At 37.0% G+C, this 15,993-nt stretch overlaps 1 protein-coding gene across 1 annotated transcript in view; it reads left to right on the top strand.

Moving 5' to 3' along the window:
* Window positions 1-4,157: 4,157 nt before the first annotated feature.
* Window positions 4,158-15,993, top strand: part of LOC117435564 (NIPA-like protein 2) — a 28,309-nt gene continuing 16,473 nt past the window's right edge. Inside the window, exons 1-3 of the mRNA XM_034058857.3 lie at window positions 4,158-4,494; window positions 8,965-9,033; window positions 11,478-11,649. Coding sequence (XP_033914748.2) covers window positions 4,426-4,494; window positions 8,965-9,033; window positions 11,478-11,649 — 310 coding nt within the window. The 5' untranslated portion in view covers window positions 4,158-4,425. The remainder of the gene's footprint in view (window positions 4,495-8,964; window positions 9,034-11,477; window positions 11,650-15,993) is intronic.

Genomic DNA, 15,993 nt, shown 5'->3' with positions numbered 1-15,993 from the left:
CAATCCCAGCATTACTAGGAGGAGAGGGCAGGGGTGAGAACCCAGGGAAGCTCTCTCTGTCACATCACAGGTTTCCTAGGCTAAGCCAGCTGAAATGGTGCAGGGGAGAATGTCATGGAATCTTTCATCTCCATAGAGTAGACAGAACTTCAGTTTATACAAACATCTAAGGAACTGTTTTGTATCCCTGGATATAATGTGCAATATACAGAATAATATCAATGTGTAGCCTTTAGTGCACTAAAGATGGGACTAAAGTACAGAGCAACTGATTTATTTGATAAGCAAAGTAAACCACTTATCTGACTGTTTCCCAGAAAAAGAGGCATGATGGAGCAAAGAAACAAACAAACACATTAACCTTTTGAAATAGTTGTTTATCCAAAGAGACCAAATGCATTAGACCAAGTACACCCAATTGTCCAGGTTTTTGTTTCAGACAGGAACAAAATATTTGTTTGAACAGGTGTTGTTTCCCAGTGCACACAAGACATCGCGTAGGTAGCCTCTGAGACTTTAAACAGTGTGGAACTACAATGATTGCTCTGGAATCTGTAGTTATCAACAGACTGCAATACAATAAAAAAGAGAACTGGTTGAAAAAAAAAAGAAAAAAAAACAGTGAAAAAAAAGGTACTTGAAAAACAGGGTTGAAAACTACTGACTACGGTATTTGTAAATAAATAGTATAATATATGGGTTAAAATATATTACCACACAATAATATGTCTCGAGCTGGTTTTGACAATAATTTCTTGCTGTAGCAATCCGTTCAGTGAGTACAGTCATCTCTTATAGAAGCCAAAATCATTCTTTCTTTGCTGCACTATGTTAACAATCTATCTTGAATGCAATGTGAAATGTGTCTTTATAAAGTTGTTTGATTAAATGTATATTAACGACAGCTATGTAGTGAGGTAAGACTGGCCTCTTGTCCATGTTTCAGATTTTTGTAAAAGGTATCAGATTGGATTTGTATTATCGCTTTCAATTAAGCTTAAAGATTACACCACTTCTTAATGTCTAGTTTCTGGAACTACCAGACAACTGGTAATCACTTCTTTTTATGAGAGAGAGAGATGGGCTTCAGTGAGTTACAGGAAAATAATTCCACCAAGGTTGAGTAATTTCTAAACTGTCTCAGAAACCCGAGATGGAATTGTTTTCCTGTAACTCACTGAAGAGGCCTGTGACAGGAGGACGAGTGGTGACGTCAGGCCAGATGCAGGAACAGAAAACAAATGACACCAAGTACTACAGGCAAAAGATGCTGCGGCGCAGTTTATTTTAAAACAAAAATAAATAAAATATTTAAACAAAAAACACTTTGCTCACACTCCTTACCTGTCACATGTTAACTTTTACACTCATATCTCCTGCTCTCGAACACCCACCCCAAGAGCTGCAGGCTTATATGTAGGTGACCATCCCGATTTAGCAACAAATTAATCACTTAATTAATTCGGGAGATTGTCACCTTCTGCACGAGGTTTTTAATTACTCCTGGCAGAGGATGAGCGACCAACCTCGCCTCTGCCAGAACACGTTTAAATAAAAACAAAACAATAACAAAACACGACTCCGCCGTCATTTATAAATAAACCATAACACTTTGTCATAAATACCATAAATAAATGATAAAACACAAATACAATAATACTAAAACAAATGCCAAACAATAAACTGCACATGGGCGGAGGGGTACCCTGCTCCTCGCCCTGTTACAAGGCCTAATCTATTATTTTTTTATAATACAAAGATTCCCTTGTGATGCTAATATTAAAGAAGACAAGGTTCAGCAGTACAGTTGTTTCAGTGCTGTACAGACGTTCTATGTCATTATCCGTTTATATCAGCTTTATTTGGATGAATGCCTTTACCTTGTTTTAATTTCCCGTTCCTCTCCAGTTTCTCTGAGATACGAAATGTACCAGCTTTACATCATTTATTTATTTATTTTTTAAACAGATTCTCATTTTGTTGATCATTAATGAACACTTTTGTACTGTGGGTGTTGTCGAGTGATTGAAAACTAGACATTTTGTGTTTGAATTGAAAGATGGTCTCGAGGGGTCGAATGGATCAAAGTTCAAGTATATTTTCCTCCAGAGGAATATCACTTTTTGACGTCACTACTGTGGTATTATGCCTTTTTTTCAAATGGCTCAGGATGCAAATATAGCCTTCATTCATGTACACGGATGAAGGCTATATTTGCATCCTGAGCCATTCGAAAAAAAAGCATAATACCACAGTAATGACGTCAAAATGGCATATTCGTCTAGAACAGGGGTGTCAAACTCCAGTCCTCAAGGGCCACAGGGTCTTCTGGTTTTCATTCCAACTTAAGCTCTCAATTAACATAATTGATCTAAATATTTGCTGAATTTGACATATTTAATATTTTTCAAGGTCTTTTACAGTTGATGGTTTTAAAAATGCACTAGATTCAAGGTACACTAGCTATGAAACATTTTGAGGCCTGAAGAGAAGTGTTAAATGTGTCCAGTTAATCAAATAATTAGACCAAGTAAGTAATTGAGAGCTCGGGTGGAACGAAAGCCAGACGACACTGCGACCCTCCAGGAACTGAGTTTGACACCCCTGGTCTAGAAGGTTATACTTGACCTTTGACCCATATTTGACTCCTGTGCACCCCGAGACCACTTTCAAACACAAAATGTCTTGTTTTCAATCACTCGACAACACCCACAATTCAATAAATCTGTCTCTGTGAAGATTTACAATCATCCACCACCAACAGGACAACCAAACCAGCGACTAAGAGAGAAAAAAAAGCATACATCTTCCTTAAAAATATGTTATTCTTTGCAGTTCATTATCTACTCAGTTTAATTCACCGTTCCTGAAATATCAGAAATAAAATTATATTTAAGATTGTTTAATATTGACTTAATTTAAGGTATTATTATTCATTAAATATATATATATATATCTATATATATATATATATATATATATATATATATATATATATATACACATATATATAAACACACACGCATATATATATATATATATATAAACACAATCGCTTCTTTTTTTTAAAAAGAAGCGATTACCAGTTGTCTAGTAGTTCCAGAAACTAGACAATAAGAAGTGGTGTAATCTTTAAGCTTAATTGAACTAATAATGACGTGTATTACCGTACAAAGTGAATGCTGGAGCCCTCTGTATAGGAGAAGAGGAAGCCTTCACATTCAAATCACCTGGGACAGTAAGATTTATTTTCAAAATAATTTGTGTTGCAAAATGGCATAGCACCATCTGTCATCAACTGTGCCAAATTGTATGTAATTATCTCTCTCTCTTATTTCTCAAGTTTGAACATTCTGATTAAATGTAATCACATGTAGCTCTTTTCAAGGTCTCCTTATTGCACTCAATGGAGGAGTTTCCATGTGTGTTCTAATTTTACTCGAGACAAATTAAAAATGGTCCCATACATTTCGGGTTTATTCCTGGCCACAAGCCTGATCGTCGCGAGCTTTTCTGCCAAACGTGCATGCGCATCGCCACTTGACGTGTAAATAACCGCCCATGGAAACTCCCCCATTGTGACCTGTAGTTATCTGTGAATGAGCACAGTAAGCAACCCTCAGCACTGCTACACATTTCAGCCACACCCAAATGTATATCCTTTTGTTTGACTGACTAACCAAGTTTTTCAAGTCCTACTAAAAGACACAAGTATCTTTGCTGCAATCTCTTCAGTAGTGGTTAAATGTAATCCCTTGAGTTTTTGGGACTGACATTTTAAGCCATTCAGTTAATGATGTGATACCTTTTCTATATAGTGGAAATGACTTTGGTCAGATATCACTTCTTTTTTTGTTCTCTATTCTTAGCATTTAATGCATATATTTGACTCATAAAATCTTTTAACCATAACACTACATTTGCTTCTGTTTAAATGTCAGTAGAAATTGTAAAGGTTAAACCAGCCCCAGAGTGTTCAGTTTCAAATGAGACTGGTGATGGGTGGTTTAATGTTGCTGATTTGTTTTATTTCATAAATACTGTAACAGCCTACCATTGTGGTCCATTATTAGCTTGTGTTAGGCACATTTTAAAACACATGCGGGAAAAAAAACCCACAGATAATTGTGCGAGCGCTTATTTTCACTTTCAAAATATTAGCAGTAGGGTACTTTTGTTTGTCGCCACGCCTCTGACGTGGAAATGTATGCCACCTGGACCACAGCATACCGTCTGGAAAGTAGGAAGTTTACTATCTGTACTAGCGATATTAGTGGAGTCGTGCATTCTCAACTTGAAAACTTTATTATGTAGAAATTATGGGGACACAAAGTATGAATAAAACTAATCATTTTATCAACACCTAAAAGGTTATGTTAGGCGTCTTCGGCGAACTTTCCATACACCTGAAAAGCGAGAGAAAAGATGGCGAATTCTCAGATGTTGTCGGGGAATACCACATACCTGGCAGGTTTTTGGGACGACTCTTACAAGGTAAATTTAATACGTTTTATGTGGAAATATTGAATTGGCAGTAGCAGTCAATATATCAAAAGGCTGTTGTAAATTGTGCTGGAGTTTTATGCAAATTATTTCGATGTGCAGAAATTGAAACTTCCAGTGTTCATGATGTCATTGCATTAAAAAAAAAAACCTGAAGGAAATGAATACTCGCGGACTATACTACCCGGGTCCAGAAAATATTTAAGAATCCTTCCCACTGCGCCCGTTTCATACTGCGTTGAAGAACGTTAATTCTCCAACTTCAAATGAACTATCTCTGGTCATCAATGGGTAAAACGAGACCGAACCATGTTACTGTCCTGTTCATCAAGACCTTACCAGAAATCTAGATGCAAGATTGCTGACAATTTGAGCCAGAGGGCTATAGTGAGACATACTGTCTTTAAATGGGGACATTCATAAAGATTGTGCTGAGTGTACCTGTCTTAATTCATAGTCATTTAATAAGAGGCTATAAACCCCCCCAACTCCACAAATCGGGTTAAGGGACTGAAGACATGCATGTGATGGAAGATCTGCTTGTAGACTGATTGGCAGACAGTTTATCTTCCAACACCACAACGACCCAAAGCAGAAGGCTAAGTCAACTCTGTAATTCGTGAAGAAAACGAAGATACAAGTTCTGGCATAGCCTTTGCAATCACCAGATCTCAATCCAGTAGGAATGTTTTGGACTGATCTGAAAAAGCTGTAGTCAGCTGTAGTCTTGTATGCAAGACAGAATGGGCCCAGATTTCACCAACAAGTTGTAACATACTGGTTAAGAATTATCATAAACACCTGAAAGCAAAATTAGAACACAGGAAATACTAAAGCAGAGGTGCCAATACTGTTATTAACATACTTTAAATGACATAGTTTGTTTGTTTGTTTGTTTGTTTAAAGTTTACTAAATGCTTGTCCTTAGTCTGTTACCTTGAATTGAATTGTGGTAAAATAAGCGAAGGGGTGCCAATACTTTTATCTGAGACTGTATGGACTCTCTTTTTGCACAAAATGCCAATGAATCCTCACCTATGAGATCATGTAACTCATGTTATAAAAATCCATGCTTTAGCACCCAACACCAGTGCTAGAGTTTATTGCAAAATTAAAACAGTAAATAAAGAGAAGACAAAGAAAAAAAACAGGTCCTGTATATGAATTTCTCAGTATACATGATGCCTAATACTGTATGGTTGCTGGGTGTGTGCAGTTTACCAGATAGGTGTGTCTAATAATGTAGCCATTCTAAGCGTGCAATCTTAGAGTAAATACAGTTCATAATCCCATACCGGTTTTGTTACCTGCTTCCCTGGATAAGATCTGATACCTTCTGCATGTGGCGCTTGTGAATTTCAGCATGACTTTTATAACACTGCAGCAATATTCTAGAGCTACAGTCTATGCGCATTTAAAACCCGGTTTCTAATAGGGCACCCACCAACTGACATTTCACCAGTGCTTGAAAGCCAGTGATCAGTACAAGAGAGCTTCACATCTGGACCTCTTCATCACTTACAGGGTTTCTCCCTAACTGCAATCCTAGAAGGAATGGACTTGATAAACTGCTCCATGTTTTACTGTAGGGCATTCTACCATTGTGGCTTGCCTTAAACAAAAACACCTAGTAGCTGGTATTATATAGGCAAGAACTGTTGGCCATAAATGTGAAATGCAAATCAATTGTTTTAAAAAAAGGTGATCACTCAAATCACTCCCTGAAGATCAGAGAGTGGATTTCATGAGCTCAGTTTGTGCTTCTAGACTGCGTAAATCTAAATTGTTTTGGTTCACATTAGAGCAATCTCAAAAGTGACGATTATTTTAGAGGGAGAAAAATCACAGCAGGTTTCTATCCACAATGCAGAATTACAGGTGGTCATTTGTTAAGCAGTGGTCATGCACATTGGTGGGGCAGAGTGAGCAGTTTTGCACTGTTTGGTAAATTGTGTATGGAAGCCAGAGATTGGTAATATCCCCCATTTCTTTCCAGGCCTCATAGTTGCTGATAGACTTCAGAAATCATCTGCATTTAACATGTTATTTGAGTTCCCTTCTGATCTGAACTCTTTCAGTGTTGTTGTTTTTCCTGTTTGAAAAGCTGATTGGACTCCTGCAGCCTTTGGAAAAGGGAAACCAGAATATCTTTTGAGGTCACAAGTTTGGGCTCCCCACTATAATATACTGACTTTTAAACATGTAGCATTAGATAATAGGAGTGCTTTGCAAAGACTTTGAGGATGTGTCAAATATCAAGTTAAATTCCAAACCAAAAGCTTCAGTTCAGTAAGGTCTGGGCAATGAGGACATCTCCAGGGTCTGAACAAATTATTAGAAATGACATTTGGAACATGGGTGGTCCCTCTTTTTAAACAAAATGTTGCAATGTGGCAAGACATAGGCCTTGGTGCCACAGTCCATTGGATTGTGAGCTGGGGACTCTGTGGGCCTAGGCATCTGTGTGAGTTTTGGCTCTAGTTCTGGTTCATGCCTTTTGTGAACAATTTTGGCAGAGTGCCATCATGAAACAGCCATCAAAGTAAAAGTGAGACGTGGGATGCACAGGCATAGCGTGAACCTACCAAAGGTATAACTTGGCCACTTAGTTTGCATAGGAAAGTGAAAGTGAAGGCGAAGGGCACAACATGGTTATTTTTTTTTTGCCAGTCATCCAGAGTCTATTGACTTGCATCCAGCAGGTGTACAGTATGCGGCTATTCATCCTGCCAGTTTCTGCGTGGATATAGGTTGCTTATGGTGGATTTCGGTGGCTTTATTAATGGAATTTTTAATGGTTGTAATGTTTAATGGTTATCAGACCTCATAGACTGGAATAACCCAAAGCCACTGAAAATGTAGTATTAAATTGCCCAAAGAGAATAGTAGTGACTTTTGTTTAGTAAGTTCTGAACAACTCTACTGAAGCTTGTTTAGAACTCTTTAACACAAAAAAAGAAATGTGCACCGTGCCTGCTACTCTGCTTGGTGATATATGGCCAGCGCAAATGTAACCAGACTCCAGAGTTTTAGCAGAAACTAAATCAATGCACATTTATTGGTATGAAACACTTCTGTTTGTAATCTCATTTATCCACAGACATGTTTTCAAAGCCCTAATACATTTCACTCAGGCAGGGTATTTAATTTCCATTAGTCTCGCCTCGGCAGTCTACTCAGCATTGTTTTGTTGGGGTTTAATTCCTGTTATGATTTATAACTTAAAGCTGCAAAAATCTATTTACATTTTACACTAAAATATGACTCCTGGGTACAACCTGCTGCTCCCAGTCCTTTCACTAAACAAAATGAACCCAGAACAGAGGCTCTGGCTCCTCTTATACAATGTGACTAGGGCTGATTGACAATCAATCTATCTATCAACACCTGGCCACATTGTGCACATGGATTTGGCAGAAAAATTGGAGTTTCACCCCAACTTTACATTCAAAATAAAGTAGCTTTATTTATAACAAACATGCACACTATGTACAAGAGAGGGGCCTCTTTATTTTTCAGAACAGCCCTTAAGTCAACAAAAGCATGTTCCACAGCATAGTTCACACAGCTATATTATTTATCGTTCATTAAAAATATAAGAAATACAACATAGAAAATTCCTCAGAAAATGTGTGTTTTCTTTCTCACTCGCTTGCTCACTCCTTCACCACTTGCAGTTCCCTTAATGGGATCGACAGCACCTGCATTTCAATTTAAACTCCCCTTACCTGGTTAGTTGGAGACACAGTCGGCCCCCCCGTCTGCACCTTCATCAGAATTGTTCAAAGCAAACATGCAAATGAGGCCACAGCCCAAAAGTTATGCCGACCACTAGCTCCAATGAAGATGGAAAAGAATGGGGCAAAATATGTCACCAAAATTACATTATAGGGCAATGGCAGTTTGCTCCCGTTTGTGTTTTTTCATCAAAATCAGGGGCCTGTTGTGTTTTGTAATTCAGTTATTTGTAACAGTGTTAAAAACTATTTTCTATAGGGGAAAAAAGAGTGTATTTTAACTATCTACAAGAAATAAGTAACTATATGATGGGTACAGTTTCTAATCAGAAAGAAACACTTGTGTAATACATTGTTTGTAAACTCAGAGAACCGCAATTAACTTTTAACTTCTTGTCCTGTGTGTAGTGAGGTCACCATGGAGATATCACATTGGGTTTAAAGCACTTTAGATTAGGAGCTATACACAGGCATACAGGTTCAGGGCCGACTTAGAGTCCAGTACAAGTGTAAAAGGGTGGCCCAAATGGTAAGAGAGTTTTAATCCATTCTGATCTATGGCTGCTCAGGTCAGAGTTGTAAGTATAAATGCATGAAGTGTGGATAACATGAGGGTTACATTGTCTAGAAAGTAAATGTTCTGGTTTAATCTTATTAAATTTGATTTAGTCATACCTTTATTTAAATAGAATGGTTACATCTTTTTGTATCTTTTGTATTGCAGACTCAACTACTGGGAATAGTGATAGCTATAGCAGGGAACTTTCTCATCAGTATTTCGTTAAATCTACAGGTAAGGCATTTTGACATTTTATATACATGATTATATTGAAAATTGCTGTAATGTTATGACAATGTGTGACATTAATTATTCTAGTCTTGCCCATTGTTGCAACCATGCTGGAAAAGACTTAATGCTGCTACTCTTCAACCCTAAAGGCACAAAGAGGTGAAGTCATGATCTGGAGCATACTGGTGAATTTCAGAATATAACGGAATTCTGTCAAAATGGCCTCTCCCAGGTCCATTCATATGATTTGTGTAGAAATGCAATAAAAATAGAGGGGGTGGGGTCTGGTGTCCGACTCGCAGCGTGACCAAAGTGCCGTAGAACTATATTTAGATCAGCAAGCTCCATCCATTAAAATACAGCCGGTTTATGATACAGGAGCGCTGCTGATTACCACACTTCCAATAAGCAGTAAAATGGCTTATTATACTGTGATTAATGCAAGCGCCATTTTCAACACGGATGTCTGCAGAAACACGAGATTTGATGAGGACAGCAACAAAATGTTTTGCCAAGTTTGGTTTTATATATAAAAAAACATTCACGGTCAGGTGACGAAATTAATCTACCTTAGAACCAAATGCTGTTCTTGAGAATGACGCCGGGCAATAAAACACATATTGTAAACTTATCTGTTTGCTAGACCAAAACGTAGTTGTGCCTGACTGATTAGTTATGCCTGATTGATTAGTTTTGAACTGGAGAGAGCGAGAGAATGTGAGAAATGCGTATTATTTGTTGTTTAGTGTATACTTGTTGTTTAAGTGCCATAAAGGTCATGAAACAAGTCACAGCTCCAGTGCCTTGATTCCTAAACATGAAATTGGTGTATGGCCAATAAACACAGAAAAAACACCAGAAAAACATTGGAAATGGTTACTCGGTTCATGCTGACTGCACCCCTTTCCCATTTAAAAAAATAAATAAATAAATACCTTTCCCAGCACAGTTGGGCAATGCCCCTCCTTACTGACATGTATCTGTCATTGATTCGCTCTGAATACTTTAAACCCACCCCAACTACTGAGTGGCAGCAAATATTTACATTGGAGACTCCACTTGCAATTAGAAGGCTTGTTTGTGGGATTTAATTTTATATTACAGTTAGATAGAATAAAACAGAATTGCAAATTGTGATGAAATGTAAAATAATGCCTAGATACACAAAAACCCCAGAAGAATGTGCCCGTGACCATAAGGATTTCGTTGTGGAAGACGGCTTAGTGAAAGAAGGTTCAATTTAAGTGTGCGAGTACTGTCTAGTTACTATACATATTGTGACAGAAAAAAATGCCCAAGCATTTTGGAAAGTAACCGAAAACAATAATTTCGTCGTATATAAAAAGCGAAAGCCCCGAAAAAAACTGATTTACATAAAACTTGAAAATAGCTAAAAATAAGCACTGAAAAATTTAATTAATAAAAACCAAAAAACAGAAGCCCTATTTGTAATTTGGAAATATGTAGGTGTCTCCGAGTCTTGTTGGAGAGGGGCTTCAGGGCTCAAAATGTGTTCAAGACACTCCTTAGGAATAGACTGGCAAGTGACAGACTGAAAATTGATTATGGAAGGCCCTGGCAAAGCTCAGAAATGAAAAGGAAAGAAGGATCTTCTGCACAACAGCTGCAAAAAAAGTGACTTGTGTAATGTAGGGACAGCTTGTTTCTACCATTTTTTTATCAAGGTAATTTCTTACTGACTTTTACTTTTTACATCTGTATTGTTTGTTGTTCTTCAGAAACACAAGGTCAGTGAACTCTGTTGACATATATAAAAAATACTGTGGTTGTGTTGAATTCTAAAACATACTGACCCCCTCCAGTGAAAAAAATGTCCAAACAAAAATGTTGGTAGGAGGCCAGATTGACCCTCAATAAGTAAGTCCTGGAGAAAACGCTGTATTTGTTAACTAGCCTCAGGTTGGTCCATCTGGTAAAATGACATGTTGTAAGTGAAGTAATTTTCTGAATTTCTTTTTGTACAAAGTCGAGTGGTCCAACATGGCTCAGAATGCATCTGAGAGCATGTACAACCCCAGAGCTGCGGGGGGCCTAGACGGGCTCCCGGCCAAAAGATTGGTTTTGCCCCAGATCATTGGCCACTTTCACCCATGAGCTATACAGCATTGTGCCATGTTAGTTCCTGGTTTGTAACATCTTCCACATCATCATGGGAGACAAAAGCAAGTATCTTAAAATTATGCAGGCCAATGCATTCAAAGCCAAGGGCAGTATTACATTGGTCTAAACCAAGTTAATGCCAATCAACTGCATTATCCTTCTGACACACTAATATTATACCAAACCTGTTACTGTACATTGTTCAGATGCATTCCTTTGCTGTCCACTGAATAAAAATAAATGAAGCATAATATGTGCCTCATGATGATAAAAATAATGTATTATTATTATTATTATTATTATTATTATTATTATTATTATTTCAGAAATACACACATGTGCGACTGTCTCGGCAGAAGGACCCAGAGCCATATTACAAAAGTGTCCTGTGGTGGTGTGCCATCATCCTGATGGGGATTGGTGAGCTGGGGAACTTCACTGCCTATGGCTTTGCCCCAGCTACGCTTGTCGCTCCTCTGGGATGTGTGTCTGTTATAGGTAAGATATGCGACTTATTAATATGTAACCGCTAAATGATCACGAGAACCCTGTGTTTAACTGCAAGACTGCTGTCAAGGTAGCAGGTGAAATATTTCACAGAGGGAGGTGTGCTGTATTGAGGGTTTCAAATAAGGTGGTCCTTGTGGGGAGTTGTAAAGAAGAAACATGTGATCATCATTTGTATAACCATGATCAAGGAATCTTTTTAAAATTTTTAAAAAAAATTTATAATCTTAAAATATTGTTATTTAAAAACTCAATAATGCTCATGATAATGGAGTAAGATGACACACTAAACAGAGGGTATATATAGATGCTCCACTATATTTTATATTCTATCATAAATAAATGTATTAAAGATGTGAGTGTATTTGAAGTTCTGGTGTGTCAATATATTTTGTGATTAATCAAAGTGAAAGCGTAAACAGCACCTCATTCATGAAAGTGGTCCTAAAACATTATTTGACCCCCCCCCCCCCCCCGATAAGGCTTAGTCATTATTTACAATGGATCCTGTCTGTCTCCTTTTCAAGCCTCACGTGGATGGTTTTTATAAACACCTCAACCTCTGGCAAACACACATACAGTATGTTACACTACATGTTTGGCTTTTTCAGTCATTGGCAAATATTTGGCTCAGCCAGTGATGATGATGATTATTATTATTATTATTATTCTCACATTCATTTGATATAACCAGATATGTTGCAGGAATACAAATGAACAATATCTACTGTCTTGCTTAATGAGGCATATCAATATGTAATTGCTGTGCAGTGCAAAAACAAATGGTCAGCTATTCACTGTTAGTTTCAAGTTTATGGATTTTCTAAATGATTATTTGTAATAAACTATACAGAGTTGAGACATTTGCACTTGTAAAGCCTTAGCTGTTACAGTAATGTATTGGTATGGTTCTGTGTTCATGTGTTTTATGTGTACAAGGTGTGGTTGATGAGTAGATCTGTGCTGCAATCATACCAACCATGACATGTTTAGTAAGGGTTGGGAGAGTTAATGACTGTGTTACACCCATGGAGGCTTTATTTTGTGTTGTCTGTGCAAGCTGCATAAGTTTTATTGGGACCTTTATGTTGCTCTGGAACATGACCTGTGGCACAATTGTTCTGTTCGTTCTGGGAGATTTCTTCAAACATTTTAAACTGAGCAAGGATCTGACTTGTGTTTGACCTATAACAGTGCCGTAAGGGATCATTGTTACCTCACGTATTCAAATTCTGGAATGGAAATGCACCTTTACAGACACAGTGAATGCAGATTATGTAAATACTAGATTTTAAAATGTTGAAGCCATATTTTACACTGTTTTCTCTCTTAGAAATCCCTCTGGTGGAATTCCTTTTGCCCAAGGACACAAAATGTTTTTCTCTCATCTATCTCAACTTTTCACTTTCAGTATTTCTCTACTAATTGGAGCATCCCAGGGAAATAGTGCTGTCCCCAGTACCTTGCTGTCTGACAGAAAGGAGAACTGTATATCAACTGTCAGTTTCACTATTTTATCTCATAGTGCCACCTTTCACTTATTATACATTTTCTTTTTGATAAATATTTCTGTGTTTTGACTCGGTTACTGACCCAGAGGCTAAACAATTTGTAAAAAATATTTACCTAAAAATTAGTTTAGATTGTATTGCGTTTATAAGGATGATACACTAAGAAACAGATAATGAAAACCAAGAAAAAAAAAGTTTTCACAAAATTGTCAGTTTGGAGATGTATTGGTATTATCAGAATGATGCAACAGTCTTCATAATTGTATTACCAGAGAGAGCTTTTACATGTACAATACTGAAGGTGAATTTGGTTTCATCAGGACGTATCTTTACCAATTTCTCAGTAAATCTGACACATAGAATTACTCTGGATCTCACGTTGGGAAAAGATATCAAAGGAAAATGTAGTTCCCAGTAGCCAAGCTTACTTCTTTTTCTCTTCATCTCACCATAGTGACTGCGCTACCTTTCAGAAAGTATTTCAAAGGGCTGTATCTGAAGGGCATTGTAAACTGATTATATTCTTGTCATGTGGTTAGTTGTTGTTCTTTCTTTGCTGTCCGTGCCAGAGTGGCTCTGACCTAACTGACATATCAAAGCTGCTCAACCCGCTGTAGGAGAAAACAATTATACTCGCTGCAGTATCTTAATGTTTATCAAGAGCAAATGTGACTTTCAGTTTCCTCAGGCTATACAAACAAAGGGGCTTTTTCATCTCTTTAGAGAGAGCTCCCTACTGCCTGAATGCTCAAGCTAGAAATTTAGAATCAGGATATTTAGTTGTATGTGTGTATATATGTGTGTGTGTATATATGTGTGTGTGTATATATATATATATATATATATATATATATATATATATATATATATATATATATAATATAAAAATCTCCAGATAAGGATGTAAATAACACAATATAAATGTCAGTACCATGATCTACTACAACCACTGCATGTAGGATATATCAGAACAACTTCCCATGCATAGTTTCTACAACATCAGATGTGGTTTTCGAGATATAGCCTTCAATCACAGGAGGAGTTCAGTTTGTGATTGTGGTCCGCTCACAGAGCTGTGAGGCAATGCTTTCATGGGACAGCAGTGTGGAGTAGTGGTTAGGGCTCTGGACTCTTGACCGGAGGGTTGTGGGTTCAATCCCCAGTGGGGGACACTGCTGTTGTACCCTTGAGCAAGGTACTTTACCTAGATTGCTCCAGTAAAAACCCAACTGTATAAATGGGTAATTGTATGTAAAATAATGTGATATCTGTATAATGTGAAATAATGTATAATGTGATATCTTGTAACAATTGTAAGTCGCCCTGGATAAGGGCGTCTGCTAAGAAATAAATAATAATAATAATGGGACCTTTTGGCATTGTGTCTCACTGTAGTTACTGCAACCATCCCTCACCTTTTATAAAAACTTAACAAGTAAAAAATGGGTTTTATTCAAAACAGAAACTCCAGTTGCTTTTATAGATGTAGGAGTAGCCGTATTGGTTCACAAAGAACATTTGTATTATATGATTCCTTTGAATAGGATCAACTTAATACGTAGCTTTTAAAACCATACAGCGATTTGTCCTGAAAAAGTACATTTTAAACCAGTTACCAATTACCAGTTGTTTTTTAACTTCATAAAAGACAGCATTTCTTGGATGTCCAGTAATGGATTTATTTTGGCAGTGACCCCTGAGAACACCACCAGTGTATAAACAGATATCTGCTCAGATATACCAGTATACATTGTTTTTCTGTAATGTTGTGACTTCATTTAAAAACTGTGACCCAGTTTCTATGCTTATTAATCTTCGAAGCAATATCCTTTCACTCAAAGCAGTTAATAAAGAATGTGTGTTTTTTTTGTTTTTTTTCTGAAAGCTATTTGTGTAAATGTGATCATTTTTAATATGGCAACTCGGCTTCATAAACTTTCAACAAATCAACACTGATCAAGTACCTTCAAGACAATAATTAGTTGTACTTTTTCCCCAGGACTCGCTGAAAAGGTTTTATCATACTGCTGCAGTCATTCGTTTTCTTGTACACTATTACAGAATAAATACATGTGTTGCTGAGTGTCTCATTATACACTGGTGTTCTCATGGGAATCTTCTACTGCTCATAATTTGATACTAAACCTACTGCTAATGTTTGTCCATGGATGAAATCCCTGTGGTTTCCGAGGGCTAAGAAAATAATTGCTAATAAAGATTTGTCACTTATCAATGTTTCAGTTAATTAAAAACATTGAAGACTGTTTTTAATCTCCCTTTACCTTTTATATGTACACTAGTTGCAATTATTCAAAGTGGTTAATATTGAAATGACTAAATACCGTCCATTTGAACGCTTTGATGTATTGTGTGTTAAAGTGCTTTGACCGACGCTGAGTGCAGCTCTTCGGTTCTAGTCAATAGATTATTTTTTACCATAGACACATATAATACAGGCTAGATCTGCAAAATGATATTTAGAACAGCTGCAATGTATTAACATCCATACGAAAGGAAACTTGATTCACTGTAGACAGTCATTAGATGGCACTGGCTTACAATGGTACAGGCACTTTGCTAATTTTGTCTGTTACGTAAGTCTATGGTGAAGAAGATCTGCTCCAGTTCAAAGCACCTTCACAAGACTGTATATAGTAAAGTGAATTATTTTAGTAATTGTCCAGAGAAGCACTCAGAATGATTGTGAACATCTTAAAAATATATATTATTTGTTATATTTAGTTTCAGAGACATTGATTTTTACTCATTTAACCTGCCACCAAATTGTAGATCGACAGTAGTTTTGTAAATCGAACGCTGACGT

This window comes from Acipenser ruthenus, chromosome 3, assembly GCF_902713425.1.
Source record: "Acipenser ruthenus chromosome 3, fAciRut3.2 maternal haplotype, whole genome shotgun sequence".
Taxonomy (NCBI): domain Eukaryota; kingdom Metazoa; phylum Chordata; class Actinopteri; order Acipenseriformes; family Acipenseridae; genus Acipenser; species Acipenser ruthenus.
The sequence above is the reverse complement of the archived record's forward strand: the minus strand, read 5'-3'. Positions and strand labels throughout refer to the sequence as shown.